Source organism: Filicampus tigris, chromosome 1, assembly GCF_054856515.1.
Source record: "Filicampus tigris isolate MCC_2025a chromosome 1, RoL_Ftig_1.0, whole genome shotgun sequence".
Taxonomy (NCBI): Eukaryota; Metazoa; Chordata; class Actinopteri; order Syngnathiformes; family Syngnathidae; genus Filicampus; species Filicampus tigris.
The window spans coordinates 7,123,895-7,151,040 of NC_141217.1; the positions used below are offsets into that span (position 1 = coordinate 7,123,895).

The 27,146-nt window shown below is 42.5% G+C and overlaps 1 protein-coding gene across 4 annotated transcripts in view; it reads right to left on the minus strand.

Moving 5' to 3' along the window:
• The window catches only part of bsna (bassoon presynaptic cytomatrix protein a), a 125,153-nt gene that overhangs the window by 80,496 nt on the left and 17,511 nt on the right, over nt 1-27,146 (minus strand). For all 4 annotated transcript variants that reach the window (XM_086049640.1, XM_086049625.1, XM_086049617.1 and 1 more), the window contains exon 2: nt 15,867-16,467. In XM_086049640.1, coding sequence (XP_085905766.1) covers nt 15,867-16,467 — 601 coding nt within the window. The remainder of the gene's footprint in view (nt 1-15,866; nt 16,468-27,146) is intronic.

The window sequence follows — 27,146 nt, forward strand, 5'->3', positions numbered from 1 at the left end:
TTACATCGAACACCAATAAATCCAACATTTTAGCAAACTAGTCTGCCTTTTGTTTTTGACTTTTATTTCAATATCAAGATTCTTAAACATGTCTTTTGGTCCATTTGAAACATGACATATCATTGGCAGATAAATGTTCACTGAAATGTTTTATTTAAAACTGAGAAATAAGAATAAGTATTCACCGGTGCAAATTACATTTTAAAACATCAATAACCACTGGCAATTAAATGTTCTCTCAACATTTTAATTCTCTGACAGAGAAATATTTAAAATATACATATATATCATATTCACCAGTACAGGTCAGGGTTCATTTGAAACATGGCAAATTGTTGAAAATAAATGTTCACTGAACTTTTAGCTTTAAAAACAGGGAAATAGGTAACAGGCTGCACTGGTCGACTGGTTAGCACGTCCGCCTCACAGTTCAGAGGTCGTGGGTTCGATCCCGGCCCCGGCCTCCCTGTGTGGAGTTTGCATGTTCTCCCCGTGCCTGCGTGGGCTTCCTCCGGGTACTCCGGTTTCCTCCCACATTCCAAAAAACATGCATGGTAAGTTGATTGGACACTCTAAATTGCCCTTAGGTGTGATTGTGAGTGTGGATGTTTGTCTGTGTGTGCCCTGCGATTGGCTGGCAACCAATTCAGGGTGTCCCCCGCCTACTGCCCGCAGACAGCTTGGATAGGCTCCAGCACGCCCCGCGACCCTTGTGAGGATAAGATGTATGGATAATGAATGAATGAATGAAATAAGTAACAGTGTCTTGGCAAATGAGGCAGACACAGTTGTTGCGTATTTCAGTGAAAAATAGTCCAATTTCCTTAAATTGTCGGCCCTCGTTGTCAACGTTCCCTTTTTTTATTCATTGTCGCCATTTTAGAAACTGTCAGAAAAGGGTCACACAGGGTTATGGAGTTGGACAGAGTGCTGCTGCCCTCTTGTGTCTAAATGTGAAATTGCATTTAGAGTGTATTTTATACCCTTGCCAAAGGGGTTACGGGCCAGACGTTATTAATTCTATGACAGAGGGTGCGGGCCGGATTAAATTTGACTGGCGGGCCGCATTTGGCTCCCGGGCCGCACCTTTGAACATGGATGCTTTAGGGCCAGCAGCGCCCAAAGCGACAGGGCTGAAACTGACTGAGCTGTCACCCGCTGTGTGGGGTTCTGCCACTAGTTTTCATGATAGTTAACCATAGGCAAACGAACTTTGCTGCGCTTCAAAATTTGAATCATCAGTCAATGGTGTTACAAAGTTGCAGACGTAACAGCCAATCAAAAATGCACGAGCTTTCACAAAAAAATATATATAGTACAGTTATCTGTACATTTCTGGGTCATAAGAGTAAACAAGACAAATATCAATAACGAGGGCAGCCATACCAATACAGATTGTAAATAATGCATATGTTATGTTTTATAATAATGCTAACTGAATCTATAATTTCATATGTACCTGTGGCTAGAAAGCAAAGTGCAGAGAGTCCGAAAGATGCAGTTAATCGCAAAATATCCACAGTTTCTCATGAATATTGTCCATTTTTTCTTCTTTGTGGCTTTCTTCTTCTTGACAATTGTGGAATGTTTTTTTGTTTAACCCATTAAGGCCTAAAGCGCCTGGCTCAACAGCTTCCCAAAATCGGCGGTCGTCTTTGGAATTACCCTTGAAAACCTGAGGAATTCAACACCTACAAAATTAATATCTGAGCCCCTGTAGCAGACAGAAACATAATTCCAAAAGAATTTGAGAGCTTAGACGTGTGGCTTTCACACAGACTCGAGTTTATTCATCTTTTCTGATTAAATCGAAGAGGTAAAAATAAAGTGTCAGTGCAAGAGAAGCACTACGTTTAATTTTTGAGGAATCGAGTAGTAATTACTCTATTCTGATACAAAGACGTCAATATCGTCATTGTCTACAAAGCATATCATATCACGTTTGACTGGTTCCACTGGTTCAAAGTCCACAATTGCGATGTCTGTATCACCTTTTCATTTCAGAACTCCCGCGATCAATGTTGTCAGCCATTACTGCTCAAAAAAATTCCGGATATCCTCCGATGACTCACAACACCGTCACATGTCTATTCTGATGCATTTCAATGGTTAAGAGACTGAAAATTAAATAATAAATAAAAAATGACGTACAGTATACGCTCTCCCGGCTTTAAGGGTAGAAAGATGCAAAAGCGCTCCCGGCTCTAGTGGTAGAAATGCGGTTAAGTGCTCCCGCCCTTAATGGGTTAATACAGAGTGCAGTATAACGTATGTGAAGCCTCAAAACCTGACACAGGGTCACAGTTTGTCTCTTGGAGTCGGTTGGTATTTCATCAAGGGAAAACACTAAAGAAATGACACTGCAACAATGTAAAGTAGTCAGTCTGCAGCCTATACAACTCTAAATTTACTGTGCCCTAAAAATAACTCAACACATAGTCATTAGTAGCTAAACCACTGGCAACAAAAGTGAGTACACTCCATTGCTCCAAAACAACAACAAAAAATGTCATACAGTGTCATTTGTTGCCCCATGTAAAGAAATAATAAAAAAATTACAAAAATGTGAGGGTTGTACTCCCTTTCGTGATGTACTGTATAGTGTAAAGTATATTTGGACTAGAAGTCAATGAGTAGAGGCTCTTATGCAGAATGACTCCAGTGAGAGAACAGTTTGTCTTACTGGCCCTAGACTAATGCACCGATCAATATTCCACACACTGGAAGGACGTTCCTGGAACCTTTCCTATAACGAAGCCCGTTATGAAAATTCACACAGACATTATTCATCCTTACATAATTTCATGTGACCCCCTCGATTAAGTGAAAACACACACACACGGTGAAGCCAGTTCTTTCCGACTTTCATCCATCAATTGAACACTGTTCATGATGTGGCACAGAAGTGGATTTTGCAAGTCGTGCGTGGCAATCGCACATTCAAATGTGGGAGACACACTTGGATGTTTGTGAACTTGACTGCCTCACACACATTCAGACACACCGCGGAAATAATAGCTGAAATAATAGCAAGGCAAAGCGCGATCAATGGACCATAATTGGCGCCTCGCAGGTGCTGCGCTCTCCAGCTGTGTGCACAACACTCTCTCCATCTTCCCTCGCCTCCATAGCAAGCAGCAGGAGCCACTGACACAATCACACACACCATATTGGGTGTATTCTAAAACATCTCATATGGCAACGTGTGCACCTTCACTCGCTGGCAGAGCAGAATGTTGTACTGTACAACATGGACCCCGATAATGGGCACAAAAGACTCATTTCAGAGCATTTGCACACACACAATTTTATAAATCATCTTCCGATCAGGCAGCATGGTGACCGGTGTCATTGAAGACTCTAAACACTGTAAAATGTCCACAAGTCAGAATGCTTAGTTGTCTGTGTGTGCCCTGCGATTGGCCGGCGACCAGTTCAGGGTGTACCTCACCTGCGGCCCAAAGTCAGCTGGGATAAGCAACACAAAAAATGGATGAGTAGATGCACATCGCCATTATACGCATCATCTACAGTTTGCACACCAAACACACTTACACCCACACTCTTTCCACTGAACACCCTCAACTGGTTCAATGGTATTGATTAGGATGGCATCGTACCGTTTCCTAATTAAAATCTGTCTCAGCACTTTGGAACAAACCCAGTGTGATCGCAGCCTGCCTGCCAACCGCATGCACACACAATCAGTGGGCGTGGACACACAAGCTGTGAGTAGACAAATAGGTTGTGGCTGCATCGACGGACGGCTCTGTTATAAAGGGAGGTGTGTGGGGGGAGGGGGTTGGTGTGCACATAAAAAATGTTACGTGTAAATGCAAATCAAAAAGTGCTGTTGAACTACTGTAGTAAATCAGAGAGAACAGAACAGATGATCTATGATAGGATTGTAAAATTCAGTAAAGTGTTAGATTAATTAAAAGCGTCTGTATTCAAGCAGTTCATGAGGCTGGATGGTCTTTCTTTGATAGGTGGGCTAATCATTTTGTTGAGGGCTGTACCTATAAAGTTTTTCCCTGTCAGTTCTAATCTTCCTCCACCACAAGTATTGCTCTTCCACAGGATATATATATATATATATATATTTCTTTTTTTTCTTTTTTTTTTTTTATAATCTAAACAATACATAATCATCTAGAACTGTGATACCCAACCATTGTACTACTGCCATACAAGTGCGCTGTGAGAGATCATCTGGTGTGCCGTGGGAAATGTTACTTAACTGATCAGAAAGTCATTTCTTTACTACAAATAATATATCTTGTTTCATCTATCTATGTCGCCGACATATAATGACAGGTAGAACGATTTAATGCTCTTCCATTGGATGTCAGAAGATATATGATTAATCTGTGCATTGACTTCCTGCGACATTTTTGTTTACCAATTTAAAATATTTGCCTTATCTCCATAATGATGGGAAACACTGATCTTGAATATATTGGCATATTTACAGCAGATGGAAACACACAATCATTTACACAAATAAAGACATGATAGCTCAATTACAGGAGAAAAAACATCACTTAAAGTGGAAGTCAACCCAAACATATTTTTTTTCAAGAATATGATCTATATGTTCTATGCAAGCCCACTAATTGAAACAAGGCATTCTGATAAATGTTGCGTTTGTGGAATAAGAGTTAATCCACCCCATTTTAGCCATCTTTGGGGGCAGCCATTTTGTCACATCTGTCGACTGAAAATAACATCAAAGTTGCTCAGGGCTCAGGTTATGACCAATCACAGCTGACCTGTTTTCTGAAGCTGAGCCGTGATTGGCTGTTACCTGAGACCTGAGGGTCTGTGATGTCATTTTCAGTGACAAAATGGCCGACCTCTGAGATGGCTAAAAAGGGGTGGTAACTCATATTCCACAAACGCAATATCAATCAGAATGCCGTGTTCTAACGCATGGGCCTGCTGGGAACATATTCTTTAAAAAAAATATGTTGATTTCCACTTTAAAATAAGTATACCATGTGAATTTCAGCATAGCATGTCCATCATGTTGGTATTATGTTGCAAGTTTGTAATGCAGAGATTGCTGGAATTATTTTTGGACTTTAGTTACTCTCCTCTCGTTACACCATATTCCTGGTTTGGTAAATGCTAAATATTGTGATAATGGGTCCGTCCTTGTTATGTTGTTATTCTTGAAGTCATCAGCCGGCCTTCTTGTGTTAGCCAATCCGCTCCCTAACCTTTGTTTGTGCTAACTAGCTGTTTCTCATCTGTGTTCTTAGTCCAACTCTGCTTAGTAACTGAGATTGTGTGCAGTGTTCTTGTACTCAGTGTAGTTGTGTGTGTGTGTGTGACTAATTAATTTTGTGCACTTTTTTTTTCATGTGGTTGTTGCTTCCGTTCTGTTATTTTGTGTTCAAATGCCTAAGAGTATCATTGGTTTGCCACAGTTTTTTTTTTTCCTGCCTTTGGGTCCACCAGCCTCCACCAAATGGTGTCTGTAGTGCGGTAGAAGGAAAAAACAAGATAAGACATCTCCCACCCTGCGCAGACCTGTTTGCACAGCTCAGTCAAAACAGCGCGTTATCGCGCTGGGGCAGCAGCCAGCCAACCTTTGGAAATCCTCCTGCAGCCTCTGTCATGCCGTTCTCTGCCACCTTCATGTCCCCCCTGTGCTGTGATGTGTGATCAACCCTACATTATTACTTTTACCTGTGATGTTGGAAATAGGTTGAGTCAGGCACAGTCGAGTTATTTTTATCGATTAATCCTAGGTTTTTTTGCGGGGTGGAGGGTGCGAGTGAAACGTCAGTCAGACTCGACGACGGACGGCCGTTTAAAATTAGAGGCGGACTGGCCTATAGACAGGTACTATTTTTTCCCTCCGTAAAAAAAGGCAAATGGCGGATGATGGAAGGGTACCCACGCTGCAGGCGGGTGACGAATAACGAACGCTCAATTTTTTGTAAAATACCCAGCTCTGTTTATTTCCATCTTGCTTTTTATCCTGAAGCACATTGTGACTCTGCGAATTCCACGGTGCCAAACCGCTAGAAGGCAGGATTCCCCTGTATACATCTGCATTGGGAGCAATTAAGAATTTGGAAAGATTTTGGTTAACAATAAAGAAAGAAAGAAATACATTATTAAGTGTCCCATGACCGTTGTGATGATAAGCGGTAAAAAGAATGGATGGATTTTTAAAAGTAGTTTAAAAGTAGAACAGTAAAGTTTTTAGAAAGGTTTTTTTTGGGGGGGGGGGAGTTTGTCTTTGAGCTCTTGGGAGTTAAGACCAGGGGATTTTGGTCATATTTGTCAACTGTGGGCATGTGAAGCCCTTTGAGACGTTTCTGTGACTAAGGGGTGTGTAAATAAATTTGCCTGACTTGACTAGAAACACACTTTATTAAAGAAGAAGAGGAAGAGAAGACTCCCAACTAAACTCCAGCAATAGTCGTTGTTCCCACAAACCAGAGAGACCATGTGCTTGTGGGTAAGATTGTGTTGATGTTCAGTGTGTGTAAAATTAGCAGTTGTTTGAAAGTTTATAATTACCATAACATTAATACTAATTTTCATTTGTCCGCCTATGGTGTTTCATGCTATACACTCGCATAAAGCTAGCAGTTAGAATGACATGGTTTGATTGAACAGTTTGAGATATGCAGTGTTTAATCCTCTTTTCCTTTATGCGTCAGTTTTACAGTAAACTTCAACTGGGAGCGCAATCAAAAGATTTCAGTTTATTAGTCATATGATCTGTATTTTCGTTTTGTGATGGTGAAGCTGCAGCCCGGCCGGCTCAAAGCCGCAGCGCCACGCTCCCATCTGCAGCCATGTGGGTGCCAGCAGAATGCATTCATCATTTAAAACGCCTCATTTGGAATTCCTCCGCTTGAACTGCTGGGTTTGCAGCTGCATCCACTCCGCGTGGATATGTTCAAGTCGACGCATGTTTGTGTATTTGTCGAAGTACGCGTAACGACACATGACATGCATTTTTTTTTTTTTAGTCTTCGTGTGTGTGTGTCCAGGTTTGTCCTGCTTGACTAAAGGAACTTTTCATAGTTAATGCATGTGAGGAGAGAACCCTCATCTACCTCACCTTCTCCCCATCTTCACCCCCCCCCCCACCCCCCACCTTCCATCTCATCCTACTTTCCCAGAATAGACCTGATCCTCTCCATGCAAGAGGAAAGATAAATCCTCCTCCCCCATCTCTGGCACACAGCTTGGAGGGTAGTTTGAAAAAAATCAGTGAGGGTGTGAGGAAGGGCGTGAAGATAAGTGAAAGGAGGAGAAGTCGGAAGATCACGATAAAGAGCCATGAGGGCACCCTTATAGCCTACTCGAGGAAAGGGGAGCGGAGAGGCCAATAAGTGTTAATGTAGTGCCCCCTAAAGGTTTTAGTCAATGTATCCCCACTCATAGACTGAAAATTCAAACTATGTTTTGACATGTTGACAAATGATCAATGCTCTGTAATGTTCCTAAAAAGAGGGATGCCCCTGAGGTCGTACGATTTGGAAATGAACCAAAATTTACAGACTTGGCAGAAGTTTTACAGAAGAGGCACAAACCCATCCGGCCTTTTAGTTCAGCAAGCAGGAAAGGCTTGACTCGGTGTATCTTGCTTGCTCGTTGCCGTTTTGTGTGTCAAGAAAAGGCGTTAGTAGTAGCGTGGCAAGATTTCCTAAAAATGACAGCCTGCCAAAATGTTTCGTCTATTTAGAATGGCCAGTTCAACATAAACACAATGCACCTTGAATTTTGAAAAGCGAACGATGGAAAAAAAAAATCGCTTTTTAGTGTAATGTTTTTCCGTGATATCGCCTATAGAGAATCTGGCCAAAAAACTCCAAACTAGAATAAAAAGCTATAACTGCATTATTTCTCAATGTTCCCCTGAACTATTTCATTTCATCTTCAACTGGAGGAACTTTTTTCTCCGACTTGCTGACAAGTTTCAGTTGAGACTATTGGCCAGTTGCTTGTACAAGCCAAAACAGAGACATCAATGGGTCACAATGACTGTGATGTTTCAAATACTGATGCTTGCCCAAAAAAACTCAATTCATCTAGCGCAAATAGAGGATTAAGGGGAGAAAAGCAGTGTGGACAGTCAAAAAAGACCATGTACAGTACTTCAGCGGTCAGTAGTGTTTTTTGAAGAATTTATTTGTTATGGAGGATTTTAGAGGCATATGAAGTACTCATACCATGCCTTTTTTTTTTTTTTTTAAATTCCACAAAGATGGTGGCCACTTGTCACTATGGGTGCAATGGATCTAGAAACTCAAGGTTCGGATTTGAGTCAAGGGTCGAATCATTTTTTGGATCAGCAAAAAAAGAAAAGAAAAAAGAAATAAAGGCAAATATGCCCTATAAAATATTTAGATTAGATGAAGACAACTTTAACTGCAATATAAGTCATGATACCATCTTTACAGGAGCATGAGTGAAAAAGACCACTAAGTTAAATTTAAGGCACGTCCTCTTCCCTGAAACATGGAAAGTGATGTAGGTCCACATAATTGGGACAGAAAAAAGAAAGCAAAGAATACCTGAGCTTTAAATTTTGCATGATCCGTTGAGACTGGGATGGGTCTCTGTGTCCTCCACTCAGTTACTGCTTCTGGCATTCCTGCGCCAGATTTGTGCCTATGTGACTCTCACAGGGGTGTGTGTCCGCAGCATGGGGTTGATACAGGTGCAAATAAGATATGGCATCTCACCTGACAATGAACAACCAATTGGTTTTCTTTTTTTAATCAACAGTTTTTCTTACACTTAAATTGTGCATAGCAGCAAACTGTATTTTCTCATCAAGAAACATTAGTAGGTGAGATTTGTCTGCACCACATTCACACTTTTGCCTATAAGCCTGGTTTGTTCAAAATGTATCGACAGGAATTGCAAAAGTTTCCGGCTGTCAGCAATTTCATCAAACAAGCCACAGACAATGTGCGTGGTGAACCGTGGTGCGTTATCCGTACGTATCACGGATAACAAAAATGATCCATTGTACCTCTACTTGTCATGTTGCTAGTGTTAGCAAAGAATGACCAAAGAAGAAAAATAATCTACACTGAAGGTTACGTGAAGCAAGATGAGGTGTCTTTAAAGCATGCAGTAAGGCACCAACCTCACTTAAGAAATTCAGGGCACAGTGTTTAGTTTTTCCACGCTTTACAGTGCTTAACCTACCGTGCATGTTTTTGGAATGTGGGAGGAAACCGGAGGGCCCGGAGAAAACCCACACAGGCACGGGGAGAACATGCAAACTCCACACAGGGACGATCGAACGACCTCTGAACTGTGAGGTGGACGTGCTAACCAGTCGATCACTGTTTGGTCATTTTAACTTTATTCATTTGCAAATCTGACAATTGAATACCTGCACCCAGATTTTGCTCTCCAGTTTTTTTTTCTTAAAGGGTAAGTCAACACAAACATTTTATTTTCAAGAATATGTACTATGCAAGCCCACTACTGTAGTTGAAACAGGGCATTCTGATAAATATTAGTGGAATAAGTGTTAAGCCACTCGTTTTTCACCATCTATGGGGGCGGCCGTTTTGTCTTCTGCCGACTGAAAATGACATCACAACAGCTCACAACGACCAATCACGGCTCAGATTCAGAAAACAGGTCAGCCGTGATTGGTCGTTGTGAGCAGTTGTGATGTCATTTTCAGTCGACAGAAGACAAAATGGCCACCCCCTGAGATGGCTAAAAATGAGTGCATTTTGATGCTTAATTTATATTCCACAAATGCAAAATCAAACAGAATGCAGTGTTTCAACTAGTGGGTCTGCTGGGAACATATTCCTGAAAAAAAAAATATTTGCGTTGACTTCCACTTTAAGAGTGTGATAGATGACATATGGCTGGACAGGTAGCTTTGGTCACACCCCTTAATTCATTAATCGATGGAAAGTTGGATTATTGATCTCCCGATCCTAATTGTTCATCTGACCACGACATTTGGGATAATTGTACACGACTTAATGGAAACAGTTTTTATGAAAACCATTTTCTGTTCCAGAGCACAAAGCAACGTACACCAAGGCATGTTTGGATGTGTTTGGTGTGGAAGTGTCATGATACAGCATGATGCAAAGGCGCGGAGGACCCAGATGCGAGAGAGAGAGGCAGGAGGACAGTATAGATTTTAATTAAATGGAATGGGGTGCAAGGAAATACAAATGACCAGGTACTGATACTTGGCGCGGTGAAGAGACTGGGCTCGGTACGGCTTGACAAGATTTGGCGTGACCGAGAGAGAGGTCTTGGCGTGGCGAAGAGAGTTGACTAGACTTGACGACAGGAAACTGACACCATGACAACAAACCGACAAGAACTGAAACGAAAGCAGCGGACTAAATACAGACATACTCACGAGACAACGAGAAACACCTGGACAGGACACGGAAAGGTGGGAGGGAGCGGATTGGTTAACACTAGGGAGTGGAAGGAGCACATGTGGACACAATAATCATAACGAGACAGGAACACTAAAAAACCCAACAAGACGGGCAGATCATGACAGGAAGAACCTTTCGAGAAACCTTATTGCATCCAAATCGAAGACACTCGGGATGCACGATAGCACTAGATTGACATATTGTTGCAATTAGAATGAAAACACAAATTTGAACATAAAATGTGTTTGACAGGAAGTGAAAGCCCACTCTGCAAATTTCTGTGCAGAAACCAATTAATCCCTTCTTTTCTCCGCCCTCTTTCACGCATAGCACACACACACACACACACACGCACGCACGCAAGCAGACACACATTTCTGTCAGCAGCCATGTGTGCACACTGAGTCTAAAATTAGCATGCAGTTTGTTGAACAACAAACAGGCTGCAGGGAAGAAGACGTGCTGGCAAAAGAGTCTGATGACAAACGGCAGTTAGAGCGAGAAACGGAGAAAGAGAGACAGAGAGTTGAGTGACTGCAGTTATGTCGGAAATAGCAACAAATGACACGACCGCATCATCAGCTTGATCATTTCTTCATACACACAAAGGCCAAATTTAGTTTGTGCGTTTTGTGTCATTTTAGCATTGTTTTAGAGCATAATCAAACATATTTCAATGATACTTTTAGAGTCGCTGCATTTTTTCTTTATAAATTCCATTACAATGATATTTCATTCAATTTTTCTTTGCTTTTAGCTCATTTTTGAGCATTTCTGTCTATGCCATAGACACTTTCTGACTCCATAGACTCTAGGGAGTAAGAAAGCGTCATACAACATGGTTAATTAATGCCAAGCAGCATGTTCAGGCATTTTCATTGCCTCGCTACATGCTTAAAAAAGCCATACACATACAGTACATAAACTGCACAACACAGAACACTTTTGGCATTTTCTTTCTTGTCCTTCATGAGTCACTAAAAAAACTCGTCAATGTGCATTTTTGGTGTCCTTTCTGAAATTCCACAAGATGGTGCCAAAGCACTGCCTAATTAGGAAAGTAGTACACCAGATGGGCAAAGGAAGCATGATGAAGTGATGCATCTCGGCTGAAAGACAAGCTTTGTATGTTGGAGCGAAGCCAAGGAGATGATTTGCTGCATGTGCATGTGTATGCATACTACTGGTGCATTTTTTTAAATCAACTCTAAGTTAATTTATTTGTAAGGGTAATGTTGGAATGTTAGTTTGAAATAATATGAATCGTTTCAGCATCATAGTTTGTGAGCTTTTAAGGGTAGGCGTGAATTACTTGCAAATAGTGTGTGTGGTGGGGGAGAGGGGTGCGTGTACTGTACAATAGACCAGGGATGGGCAACTGGCAACCCACTTGCCTTGATTAATTTAAACTGGTGGTGAAATGGGGTAGGGTGAGGGTTCTCCCAGAAAAACTGGGGAATATCCTAAATATGAAAAAATGTTAGGAAAAAAAAGAAAAATTTGCGAATATGCAAGTCCTTGGGTGCCGAATTGGTTTTTATGCGAGAGAGACCATTGCACTGGAAAAAAAAAAGACAGCATGTAGTTATTTTGTTGTTTGCTTCAAACCCTTTGCTGTTGGGTTAGGATAGTGAATCTTCTATACATGCGTTGAAAAATGTATTGTCAAAAATAAATTATATAAAGGGAACGCATTTTGAATATATTTTGTCCATCTTTCAAACAGCATTTTTGTCATACATCTGGTTAGGAAGTGCATAGTCCTATGTGGCCCCCAAGTAGCATTGATGAAAAATTGTGGCCTGCTCCAGCATTTAAGTTTTCTATCCCTGCTGTGGACTGTTGGTCAGTTTACGTTTGGCCAAAGATGTCTTAAGTTTCGCATTGTTCTAAAATATGCTTGATTGTTAAACAAAAGCAAATGTGTTTTTGTGGCACCGAAAGTGCTTAAATTGACAACATTTTCCTTTAAAAGCTTGAATATAGCTATTGTGAATTCATGAGTTGGAGCCCTGTTAAAAATAAATAACTGCATAAGGAGCAGAGTACGGAATACAGTACAAAGATTTTTTGACTGAATTCTGCTGTATATATTTTTTTTAAGTTTCCATGTTTATTCTTTAACCCAAATATGTTTGAATTGGGAAAACATTGCCTATAATGTATAACGCCTTGGATGAGGTCTGTGTGCTTTTTGGGTCCACATAATGCTTTAGTCATTGTAAAACTGCATGCACAAAGTTTCCATTTCCATACACTTAAGGCACTTTGGTTAAAAGTGGCCAAGCTTTTTGCTGGGCTGACTTTACTGATGGAGTGGGTGGGTAATATTCCCCAGCATGACTATGGTTGCTCAAGACACACACAAATATAATGTCATCAGTTTGCATTACCACCACTGGCTGCTAATGTGTTTCCCATCTCTGGTCCTAAGTGTTCTTTGGTTCCAAGTTAGCACATACAGAGTGAGTGCTCCCTTTATTATTGACTCCATCGCTAATGTGCTGCTCTGTGAACTGTCAAAATTCAATCACCTGGTTGGAAATACGAATTAATTTTTGCGCTGATTCATTTCTAAACATAACACCACAAATGTCAAACCTAATATAACATATGGATGGATGGAGACATATATATATATATATATATATATATATATATATATATATATATTATATATATATATACACACATATATAAATACATATATATATATATATATATATATATATATATATATATATGTATATATATATATATATATATATACATATATATATATATATATATATGTATATATATATATATATATATATACACACATATATAAATATATATATATATATATATATATATATATATATATATATATATATTTATATATATATATATATATATATATATATATATACATCCATCCATCCATCCATTATCTACACCGCTTATCCTCAGTAGGGTCGCGGGCGTGCTAGAGCCTATACCAGCTGTCTTCTTCTTTTTGATTAACTGATTCTAATGATTCAGTTCACTGAAAAGAACTGTCATGCCCATCACTACTATGGACAATTTAGTGTCTTTAATAAAAATAACATGCATATTTTTGGAATGTGTGAGGAAACCGGAGTACCTGGAGAAAACCAAAGCAAGCACGGGGAGAACATGAAAACTCCCCGGCCTTGTTTTTATACAGGAAGTCCTCGAATTACGATGTACGCAACTTACGATGTCTCGACTTACGACGCCCATGCCTTCTCCACCATTTTATCCCCAGCACCATAGTGACTACGTTTACATGCAGTCAATATCCGGGTTAAGGTCAAAATTCCGATTTCTGAAACATTCTGTATAACCCGTTTACATGATTGAGCGGACAGAGTAGCTCCGGCATTTGAGTAACTCTGTACGGCGACACACGGCGTCATGACTCTAATGGACGTCATTTCCGCTTGTTACTTTCAACTGTCAATAAAACACTTGATATTCATGTCACTCACCACATGAATGAAGCAGCCGGTTTCCTCCTCGCTCGAAAAGTGTGCATTTGTGCTGCGTCTCTGAGCTTGTTTACCTCTGCTTGCGTATTTGCACCAAACCTCGCACTTTCGCATACAAGCACTTTCTGTACTACAAAGACCAGCATTCCTTGCGGTTGAGCATGCATAGTGTGTCTCGATCGTGTCTGCGCTCCGGCAGTAGTTTTTCGCCCTCCTCTCCTTCTTCTCCATCCGGCTCTCAGCAGTAATGCTAAGTACAGCGTCTTATGCTTTTCATTTCAGTGTATTTTCATTTTTTTACACAAAGTATTTTGACTTGAAAAAATCCGACATACGCGGAAATTCGTGTTACATCGCCAGTGTAGGAACGGAACTCGTTCGTAAATTGAGGACTTCCTGTATTTAGTTTTATATTTTGTCCGTGATTACTTTTCAAGTTTTATTCAAGGAATACAATTTTTGGCTAAAAAAAAAAATCTGTCTTTTTCATTGGTCAACTAAAAAACATTTGCCAGTCCTGTAATAAGGGTGGGAATCACAGAGTAATTATCCTTCTGAATATTAACACAAAACAGTATTATGTATTGGAAAAATATCTACATTACAAACTACAAACTCATCATTAAGTGCCCAGCTGCACATACATTGGAGATTGAAGCATCACACCTGTTGTGGATGTGGGTGTTCAAGCACCTACACTTTTTCCAGTGAAAGGGGTCAACACTCACACTTTTCCAGCTGTTAGTTATTCAACGACTAGCTTGCACGGACGAGGTTTTTAAGCATCTTTTCCAGGTGTCATTTTTCAGCAACAACAAAAAAGAGAAACGCATATATATCAGGCCGTGTGGGCGTTTCAAAATTATTCATCCATTTTCATAAGAGCTGCGCGTCTCTGGCAAAATTTGATCCATTTTAAGTGCTAAAGTGACAAGAACAGCACCCGATGATGGAAATGGGTTCATGTAGTTCATCCATGTCTCAGAAGAGACAAGTGCTTACTGTAAAACACAGGTTTCATATTGATGGACAAAGTTGTTGTTGTTAACCTCCATATGAAAGTCCACACTATGTAATGCATGTGTGTCTATAGCATGTTGAACTACAATTCTGGGTCAAACAACTGAATAAAATCAAGCGACTCATGTCACGAATAAATGCATGCTGACATAATTAAAACAAGTGTAATCTCTGGCTAATCCTCCTAATTGGCATCATTCACCTCAGCTAAATGCTATCTAATGTTATGACGTGGCAGCTTATGGATGCAAGTAGCACTTACTAGATTGTAAAGGAGGGGGTAGGGGGGGGTTACTCACAGCAAGGATGCTAAAGGCTCTTTTCACATTTCCTGTAACTTAAACTAGCACTATACAACTCCCAATCAGGTTATACTGTATGACAGTAATGACTCACGCTGAATGACATTGTGACCAATCAATAGATTTTAATAAAAATAAATTATTATTATTGTCCATCCATCCATTATCTAATACCGCTTAACCTCACAAGGGTCGCGGGGCGTGCTGGAGCCTATCTCAGCTGTCTTCGGGCAATGGGCGGGGGACACCCTGAATTGGTTGCCAGCCAATCGCAGGGAACACAGAGACAAACAAACATCCGCACTCACAATCACACCTAGGGGCAATTTAGCCAGTCCAATCAACTTACCATGCATGTTTTTGGAATGTGGGAGGAAACCGGAGTACCCGGAGAAAACCCACGCAGGCACAGGAAGAACATGCAAACTCCACACAGGGAGGCCGGAGCCGGGATTGAACCCACGACCTCTGAACTGTGAGGCGGACGTGCTAACCAGACGACCACCGTGCCGCCTATTATTATTATTATTATTATTATTATTATTATTTATTCATTTAGATGTATTTATTTTGTTACAAATTTGCAGTTTTTACTTCATACTACGAATCACCAGGGCATGGCACAAATAAGCGTGACCTACCTCAGTGAGGTGTGGGTTGGGGTTGAATCCACACTGGTTACACACAGTGGCCTTACATTGGGTGCAGGTGTTATAGTTGGGCACAGCTGGTGGGTTGGCGAGTTCTGTGGTGGTGCACACGGGACACAGTTTGCTCTTTGGCATGGGCGCGATCTGTGGCACCGAGTAGGGCGAAGTGGGTGTCATGGCACGGTCCGGCGACGCCGAGGGGGATCGACCGGTCCTAGAGCCGCCCGAACTGTTGAAGTCGACTTGCAGATTTCGTCGAGAGGCGTGCTGGCCAGGACTCTGGCCTGCGTGGGCTCCCATGCCGGTACCAGCTGGACTGTGACTCATCCCGTGACTGGAGCCCTGCCCCGTGCCAGAACCCTGACCTGACTGCATGTGACGGGGGTAGGTTGGAGTGTCATGGGTGGCCAGGCGATAGGGTTCGCCGCTTCTAGAACCTATTCCACCTCCAGTGGCCAATGCTCCTCCCATTCCGCCTGCCATTCCTCCGCCCATCCCACCTCCTATGCCTCCCATTCCTCCCATCCCCCCTCCCCCTGGAACTCCTTGTTGCATGCCAGGCTTGGGGCTACCCATCTGACCCATTGGTCCCCTGGAAGAGAAAAAGAAAAAGAACACAAGAATTAGACATGTGGGCCTTTTTTGGTAGATTGGCACCCGTGTTGATTTTCGTACCGGCGCAAGTCTAGTTTACCATGTTTTGGGGCCATGTTGCGCCTCTTTGGGCATTCGGGCACACAGAGTTGCACCATCCCCGATTCATCCAACAGAAAGTAGTCTGCGCTTCCACCTCGTAATTTTCATGAAGATGCAATGGTGTACTAAAGTGTGTTTGTGAATTTGGTAGACACGATGTACACCTCACTGCATGGGCATTCCTGCTGTGCCCCCCGGCGCATTTGCAAATTTGGTTACAAATAGCAGACTACATTTTAGTCTCGCTAAAACCCACGTCTAACTGTGCTCGGGTGGTGTAACGCGATTTTGAGGTATCTGATCGAGGCGCTGGTCGACAAATTCTGTTTTCCGCGGACGTGTGTGGTGGATGTCACCAGATTTCATTCATAAATATGACACCAGCGTGGAACAATCCCTCTGAATCATTGCCGAAGTCAATTCATTTAACGAATTACATCATTATCATCATTATCATCTTAAAAATATTTTAATAGCACCCCTGCCACTATTGGGGAAGGTATGTTGGGGATGCACGCCCAACTACATCATCTGCAATGGGAGATCTTGTAGATCGTGCGTACTGCACTTCGACCGGCCTGATTTTAATACAAAAGAGGGATGCTGCCACGATTGGCTGGGAAACAGCTCATTCCATCCCACTACGGCACACAACGGCACGGTGCAAAAGCCCCATTACGCCCAATTCTACTTGTGCAAAGTCTAGCAAAATACCGAAAGAAAGGAAACTCCACCCATGTGCACAGTCAGACTGCACTTTGTGCTAGACTTGCGTTTAGAATTAAAATAGTGCCCATAAAGTCATTCATATATTGTGTAAGTACAAACCACAGTGGTTGACTTAAAACAAAATGCGTAGCATATACAGACCCAATCGTGTGTGAATGTGTGTGTATTTGCACGCGCGTGCATGCGTGTGCATGTGTGGTAATCCTTTTTCAAGTTTGTTCTGTAACTGTATGGGAAACTGATTCATTTAACGTAGTACTGGGTGAATAAGCAATTAAGATTTCTAAATGTCAATATTTGGTACCCAATCCCATTATCTTCTTACAACCAGACTGACAGAAACGGTATTGGGAAAAAAAACACAAAAAATAATTAGTCTGGGGTTCTGATGAAAGCTGGGTAAGGACCTCAAAACAACCACAGGCACCGAGCAATTAAAGTGGAGCATACCAGGCTATGCGAACACACAAAGGCCTTGTGCACATGTGTATTGCAGGCTGTAGGAACACACACCCACATACAGTGCATTAAGACTGGGGACACAAGCTGAAAGGTGAAATGTAATCTATTAATGAAGGTTTATACATGGTACACACACACACACACTATACCTCCCCAACACACACACACACATACACATTTTGCCAAAACCTTGTACCTCCAAAACAGTCACTTTTCACATAGCAAGTTTGTTCAACCATTAGCATTGCATCGTGAAAGAGAGCAAGCCATTTTCAACACTTTAGATTGGTCAATGATATTTAAAAATAACACCCACGCATGTGGACTGACCAATAGTATAGACTTTGGAAGAAAACTTTGAAATTCACCAAAATGTAACTTATGAGGTTTTTGGCCCGAATCCGATTTCAGCATCGATGTGTTGCCATGCACATATAATTTCGTCCAACACTTTCAGAACCTTGATTGCAGGCGTTGGCGACACTCACACCACTGGAATCGCCGGTTCTCCTTTTAGCGAGTCAGACTGTAGATTCACCTCTTTACGCCTTCTCTGCTGCTGGTGACGTGTGAGTTTCTCCGTAAAACACTTCCTCGACAATCTTGATTAAAAAGGGGCTTTGTGATAATTTACTAACCTGGAAGAATCCAGCGTTCTTTTTTTAGAAGCGGCTTTACGGCGGTTACTTTTAAGGGGTTTAGGTAAATTAGTTTCACCAGCTCATTTAATGAAGGTACTTGCTTATGTTGTCTGTTGCCACACCGGCCAACTGGAGTGACAATGCTTGGTCAGGCACAGATCACTCCATGCAAGATGTGAGTGTGGCACATTTTGCGTGTTTTAGTTGTATGAAAGTACAAACAAAGAACTTTGAACAAGTAGGACATGAAATAAGCAAATATTGTACTTGTGTGCACGAAAACATGGTAAGTGAATTTACATACACAAAACCAGGATCCGTCACGGCTACGCATGCTGTGAGACACCGTCGCATGTACGTATTTGATGTGGTGACTCAACAAGAACCTCAAAGCTCCACTGATTCAGGCAACAAGGCGGTGGTGGAAGAAGACTGACTAAGAAGCTTAAAAAGCTGGTGTTGGAACTGCGCTACAGAAGGAAAAGGATGAACTTCAGTGCAAGGCTGGAAAATAATGAATGACTAAAAATGTAAATGCTTAAATGCGACACAAGTTGAGATCCAATACAACAGCTAGATCATTGATTCTGCTGTTATTGTTTTGGCAATGGAGCTTCATTCTGTTCGGAGCTCTCAAGGCGGCTACAAGTTTGATGTGAGCATACAAACACAACGATGCCATCTTTGCTGTCTTTTTCTATGTGTATAAAATGGGAGAGGAAATGAGCAAGATGTTTATCTGCTTTAGTGGTGCTGCAGCTGCTTGAATTGATCTTCTCCATCTCACTTTGCTGCTGCAGCTGATTCATCTACTGGCCAGCGGTTACACAGCCAAGGAGGAAATAACCCATGAATTGATGTCAGTCTTGCATCTGTCTCACGTCTGTGGAACAATTTTATATATCTAACCGCTAGTTTCTTCTTCACTCTAATAACACTGCACCTCTTCAATGACTATTAAACCTTTGCAGTGATCATGGAAGATCAATTGGATGGAATGCAGTAATGTACTCTATGCACACTACTGATATATGATGCGAATGACATCATATCTTCTGAACAAAAACAAACACCGTGCGTAATTTGCGTAACACACACTTTCAAAGCCACCGGCAGCGACATCAGGGCACGTCATATCGCGTCAGCTTTGATTTTTTTGCCGTTTTTTAAAATCTGGATGTAGGATATGATAGCGCCAAGTCTTACTTTTCATTAGAACTCATGATTGTTGAAGCATTCCACAATAGCAGCCTTTTCTCTTAGGTATGTGAACATTGCAATGGTTGCAATGGGATCACCCAAATGGCACACTTTTGGTTCACCTGGACATCCCCTTAGTAAAACTTGTGTTAAATACAATTTTCTGTTGTATTATTATCAAATTTGAAATGGAATTGGAGGAGACTTTTTACAGGAGCTGCAATCCTGTTGTGTTATTTAGTCCACCACACTAATACAAAATTTTCCAGGCAGATTTTTGAAAGAAAAAAATCTGCCTTCTTTTATGTATTCAAACTTCCATAATTCAGTGCCAGTAGCAATTAAAAAGATTTTGACAGTTGAGGAGAAAAATTCAAAGTGTTATCTTCAAAAAGAGACCAAAACTATGCTGATACTCCAAATGGTTCAATTACAGCTTCAGTTTTACTTTGGGTGCGCCTTTTTAGGCTTTTAGGTAAAAATACCAGGAGAATTGCAATGGGCTAATTAGAAAAAGAAACACTACATTGTAACTAAGTCAACCCTCCTATTATCCTTGGGGTGAATTTGATCCCAATCAATTTTGATCATTCAAAAAGTAATAGTTTACTTTTTTGATTTTTCGTCATATTTCATGACCTTTTTCTAGTTTGATGGGGCACAACTGATTTTTCATAAAATTATCATGATGCTATTTTTTCAATGTACTAAACACATTTTGCATGCATTGGTGATCCTCAGGGGTCAATTTGACCCCAAGCTGTTTTAGCTGCAGTAGCAAACTTGTGTGTGTGTGGGTGTGTGTGAGACCTAACATCCCCTCACCTGCAGGTGCAGAGCTGATATTTTTGAGCTGATACACTACAGGGGGTGGGGAAAATAGCTATTTCCGCGACAACATCTATAGTTCTCACAGTGTTGGCATGTGGGAAAAAATTTGACTTGTGAACTCCTGCCAAAATGAGGAAGCCAATGTAGGCTTGTGAGTTGATCACTTTCCAACTACACATCTCCCCTCTAAAATTATTATCCATCCATCCATTATCTGTACCGCTTCTCCTCACAAGGGTTGCGGGGAGTGCTGGAGCCTATCCCAGCTGTCTTTGGGCAGTAGGCGGGGGACACCCTGAATTGGTTGCCAGCCAATCGCAGGGCACACAGAGACAAACATCCGCACTCACAATCACACCTAGGGGCAATTTAGACAGTCCAATCAACTTACCATGCATGTTTTTGGAATGTGGGAGGAAACCGGAGTACCCGGAGAAAACCCACGCATGCACGGGGAGAACATGCAAACTCCACACAGGGAGGCCGGAGCCGGGATCGAACCCACGACCTCTGAACTGTGAGGCGGACGTGCTAACCAGTCGACCACCGTGCCGCCTAAAATTATTATCTCAGGTTAAATATTTTCAATTGATAGTTATATGAAGTGGCGGCACGGTGGTCGACTGGTTAGCACGTCCTCTTCACAGTTCAGAGGTCGTGGGCTCGATCCCGGCTCCGGCCTCCCTGTGTGGAGTTTGCATGTTCTCCCCGTGCCTGCGTGGGTTTTCTCCGGGTCCTCCGATTTCCTCCCACATTCCAAAAACATGCATGGTAAGTTGATTGGACTCTCTAAATTGCCCCTAGGTGTCATTGTGAGTGCGGATGTTTGTCTTTGTGTGCCTTGCGATTGGCTGGCAACCAATTCAGGGTGCCCCCCACCTACTGCCCGAAGACAGCTGGGATAGGCTCCAGCACGCCCAGGACTCTTGTGAAGATAAGCGGTATCGATAATGGATGGATGGGTGGATGGAGTTATATGAAGATCATGTATAACAATTGTATGCCTTAAAAATGACTGACTGTGTGTCTGGTGGGACTTAGCAGTCTTAGCTGCATGTCTATCTTGTTGTTGAAGTGAGCAGAGGGGCTACAATTTTCTTCCTTTTTTTTCCCCCCAAAATGTTACATGGGGGATGGGGAAACAATAGCCCCTCTTAATCACGTGCAGACACAATCCCTTCCAAAAATGGAAAGATATTAGGCCTATGGTCCCTTTCCTCACTTCACCAGAAAGGGTAGACTTAGCGCTGCTAATATTATCAAAATGGTTCCATGCCCTACTAGATGTGCAATCAGCCATTTTGAAGACATCAAGTCATAACTTGAACCCTTCATGACACCATCGATTGCAAATACTGTCCTGGGGATCACCAATTTAGCGGGGAAGAGTGTGAATGGGGACAGTTGGAAAGACTTGGATTTGCTTGACTTGGAAGCCTACGTTACAATTTTTTAAAGATACATTAATTGTAATTTAAAAGTTTGGCCTGATGGTGGCGCTATAGAACAGGTCAACTCACTGATAAGGTCATTTGTTACATCTGCAGCTGTTGTGAAATGCACAACTAAAATTGTATTGTATTGTCAAGGGGGTATTCGTGTATTCAACAAATACATTAAGTGCCTGACACAAAGACTGTGTAAACAATTTTATGAACATACTTTTTGTAGGCAAATATGCCTGGAGTCAAATTGACCCTTAGGGTAAAATGTGTTAGTCATATTTGAGGATAATAGGAGAGTTAATAACAGTCAAGTCTTTATTTACGAATGACCTGGAACTCTCCATTGACAAACATTGGGGAATTCAACAAAACTTTGTGCAAATGAAGCATTTAAACGACTTCAAGTCATATGATTACAAAAACGAACAGCTTCAAAGTCTTCGGAGTGGTGAACTCGCATGTTGCATTTCCCATGCACAAAATAACATTTCTAACATTGGTATGGCAACCAGATCAACTTTGTTGGTCTATAATAATTGGCGGACCAGCCTGGACACTTCCCACATTACATTGGAGCTAAAGTTACTGTTCAGTGTTGTGCAACATTTTACAACATTTCAACAAAATTTAGGGATTATCCAAACTCCAAGGGCCCTATTTTCCTAGACTGGACCCGTGTGTTCGGTCTAAAAATGGGCATAACTTCATTTTCGTGCAAGTGCAAGTCCATTCGATTGTTTTTGGGCTGGGTAACGCTTCTCTGGGTGTTCCAGTACACTGAGTTACCTCGCCCCTGACTCATCGAACAATTTGGTAACAGAAAGTAGTATGCACTCGGCGTAAAAAGGTCATTTTCGTGCTGGTGTAATGGATGAGTTCAGTGTCTTTGTGAATTTGGTAGATGCACGATGCCTCACTGGGAGCCCGCAGCGCTTCTGCAAATTTGGGTACAAAAAGCATACTAGATTTTAGACTCACATAAAATAAAGCAGGTCTATCTCGTAGCGCACATGGTGAATGCAATTTTGGTATATTTGCGCAAGCAGACACATTCAGTGCTCTGCTGATGTGTGTCGTAGAGCTCATGGTGTTTCATTCATAAATGACACCAGCGTGGGACAGTCCCTGTGAATCATTGTAGAAAACAATTCATTGAACGAATTACAATCATTGCCATTTAGTCAGTAATGAGGGGAAAAGGAGTGGGGGTCACACAGGTGCAAGGCGGTCTCCAGCTGCCCACGGCGACTACATCATCCCCAATGGGAGACATTGCAGTTTTTGCAGTTTACCTGCCAATGTTATGCACGGACCCCAGCGAGTCTATTTCTGTTCCCGCAATGTCAAGCATGGTGTACTAGGGCGTACTGCAACTCTGACCGCCCTGTTTTTGATACAAATGAGGGATGCGGCTTGGATTGGCCGGGAAAAGACTCATTTCCATCCCACCACGGCGCACAAAGGCACAAACGCCCTGTTACGCCAAATTGTACCTGTGCAAAGTCTAGCAAAATACCAAAAGAAAGAAAACTCAACCCATGAGCTCTGTTAGACTGCCCTTTATGCTGGACTTGCGCAAGGCACGAAAATAGGGCCCCAAGTGTGTTTTCTTTTTCTTCGGCTCTTCGTATATTCATCTCTACCATGCACTAAAGCGTGAAGGTTAGAGGTATGATTTTCACACCTGTTAGTAACATGGATCAACAGCATTGCTCTGTAAAGCACTAGGCTGTTTAAATGAAACACTAAAGGCTGGCGATATCATGCCCTGTGATAATTTACTCCTTCCCCCCCAAAAAATACTATCAGGATTGTAATATTTAAACATTCTAAATTAATTCTAAAAGGCATGATTGAAAATAGAAGCAACACTTGCAGGACCATTCAGACACCCTGTATTAATTCTGAATAGTAACGAAAGTGAAAAAATGCATTGTAAAAGATGCAACCACAAGGAGTTACACATAATAAAGACATTCATTGAGACCATTCATCCAGGCAGCAATTACGTTACCTTGGAAAACAACATTTGTGCATTTGACTGCAGCCTGATGATTTACAACACAAACAAACAGGCTGACAATTTTGCTAGCCGGCCTTTCACAGAAAATGAATGAGCCAGACGGGCTCGAGCGGAGTGACTCAACCGCCTTGGACCCTGAAATGAAAAGCCATGACGAATGGAGGCAGGTGTGAAAATGATCTCAGTGAAGCGCAGCAGAGTGAAGAGAGGAATCATCTGAAATTATGATAACGCTTGGCATGCAACACCATACTCGAAAACGTACATCCCTGTCATTCTGTGCCACCATGCATCATCACGTTGAGTTTCCATCCATCCGTTCTCTTACGCTGTTCTGAGGTTGGGTCGTGGGGGCAGCAGCTTAGCCACGTCGTCCTGCTCCTCCTGGGGGACAGAGTCGCTCCAGCGTGTTCTGTGTCACCCCCACCCGGTGGGATGTGCAGTCAACACTTCACCAGGGAGGCGGCCTTGAGCCATCCTAGCAAGATTCCCCAGCCATCTCATCTGGTTCCTCTCAATGCGAAGGAGCAGCGGCTCGATTCAGAGTCCCTCCTGGATGACTGAGCTTCTCACCCTATTCGTAAATGAGAGCTTGGACACCCTGTGGAGTAGACTCATTTTGGTCGCTTGTATCCGGGATCTTGTTCTTTCTGTTACAATCCACAGCTTGTGACCATAGGTGAGGCTAGGAACATAGATCAACTGGAAAATCCCAGGTAAATCTTCACCGCAACAGACCTATACAGAGTCTGCATCACTTTCGCAGCACTAATCTGACTGTCGATTCTCCATTCTTTCCTCACTCGTGAACAAGACCTCAAGATACTCGGAGCAGGATCTCATTCCTGACCTGGAGAGGGCTATCCACCCTTTACTGACAGGACCATGGTCTCAGATTTGAAGGTGCTGATTCTCATCCCAACAGTTTCATATTCGACTGCAAACCACTCCTAATGATTGCAGCTTGATGTAGTCAACAGCACAATATCATTTTCATAGAGCAGAGACATAATACTGAGGTCACCAAACCGGACCCCCTCAATGCCTTAGCTGTTCATGGAAATTCTGTCCAGAAAGGTTATAAACAGAATCGGTGACAAAGGGCAGCCTTGGCGGGGTCCAGCCCTCACTAGAAAAAAATCCAACTCACTGCTGATAATACGGACCAAACTCTGACCTCAGATGTACATCTATCAAACAGCCCGTACTAGGGCATCCGGTTCCCTGTTCTCCCGGAGCACCTGCCACAGATCCCCAGCAGGACATGGTGGAACGCCTTCTCTTAGTCTACAAAGCACATGTAGACTAGTTGGGCGTACTTCCATGCACCCTCAAGGACCCATGCAGCCAAGGGTGTAGAGCTGGTCCACTGTTCCATGATCAGGACGAAAACCACATTACACCTCTTGAATCTGAGATTTGACTTCCCAATGGATTCTACTCTCCAGTACCCCTGAATAGACCTTACCAGGGAGGCTGACGAGCATAATCCCTCTGTAGTTGGAATGCACCCTCCGGTCCCCATTCTTAAAAAGGGGAACCACCACCCCAATCTGCCAATCCAGAGGCACTGTCCCCGATATCCACCTGTGGTTGCAGATGTGTGTCAACCAGTACAGTCCCACAACATCCAGAGCCTTTAGGAACTCTGGGCGGATCTCATCCGCCACCAAGGAGCTTCTTAACCACCTCACTGACCTCAACCCAAGAGATAGGAGAGCCCACCTCAGACACCCCAGACTTTGCTTCCTCTTGGGAGGGCGTGTCGGTGAAATTGAGATGGTCTTCAAAGTACTCAAGACTTGTACTCATTCTGCTGAATTTAGGAAATTTTACTTTAAAATATAATGCTTAGGAGGCACGGTGGTCGACTGGTTAGCACGTCCGCCTCACAGTTCAGAGGTCGTGGGTTCGATCCCGGCTCCGGCCTCCCTGTGTGGAGTTTGCATGTTCTCCCCGTGCCTGCGTGGGTTTTCTCCGGGCACTCCGGTTTCCTCCCACATTCCAAAAACATGCATGGTAAGTTGATTGGATACTCTAAATTGCCCCTAGGTGTGATTGTGAGTGCGGATGTTTGTCTCTGTGTGCCCTGCGATTGGCTGGCAACCAGTTCAGGGTGTCCCCCGCCTACTGCCCAATAACAGCTGGGATAGGCTCCAGCACGCCCCGCGACCCTTGTGAGGAGAAGCGGTACAGATAATGGATGGATGGATATAATGCTTAAAATTTAATAAGAGATCAACACAACTATGAAAAAGTCCAATAACTGAACTGGTCAACATAAAGATTAAATAAACACATTTTTAAACATAATGTGCTTAGTAGGGCACAATATAAGATTTTCATTTCAATCGCTATTGACAATGACTGATTTTTTGCTCCACCGATCTCGAAAGATCATGGAGGGTTTTTTTTTTTGCCTTGGGTCTTCATCCAGGGAGCTGCACTGTCGGGCGTGGCTGTAGAAGCCGATACGGGATCTGCAGGACCTGCCGCAGCCGCTGCAGATAAATTCTTCGCAGTTTAGTGGGGGTCTCGACAGTCTCTGCTGTCTGCAGAGTCTGTTCTCCACCAAGCGAGTGAGGCTTCTCTCCTCAGCCGTTCGGATGACATCCTGGGTGATGGCCAGTTTGGAGCGGACGGAGGTGGTAGACTCCAGGTCGGAGGGGTTGAAGCCTCCAGCCTTGAGGTCGCGCTTGCAAGCATCCTAGAATCGGAGGGTTGGACATCTTGTTCCAGTAGTCAGCTCCCCATATAGTAAGTCTTTGGGGATGCGAACATCCTCCATTTGGTGGACGTGGTCAAGCCACCGCAAGCGTCTCTCAGTCAGGATGGCAAACATATACTGGGCACATCTGCTCTGACCAGGACATCGATGTTGGAGACACTGTTCTGCCAAGTGATGCCCAGTAGTCTGCAAAGGCAATGTTAGTGGAAGGCGTTCAGCAGGAGTAGAGGGTTCATGCTTCACTTCCAAAATACAACATAAAATGAAGACTCCCTCTCTCCTTCCCAACATACACAGAGACATATCCACAACCACACCTGCACACACATACACACAACCTGAAGAACTATGCTAAACAAGACATGGCAAGTCACAGAGAAACCATATGAGAAAAGTTCATGCGATTTGTCCAAAAATAACTAGTTTTTTTTTTTTTTTTTAATGTTAAGAATCAGAATCAAGAATCGTTAGGAACTGGAATCGAATCAAAGAACCAGAATCGTCTAAATTCAAACG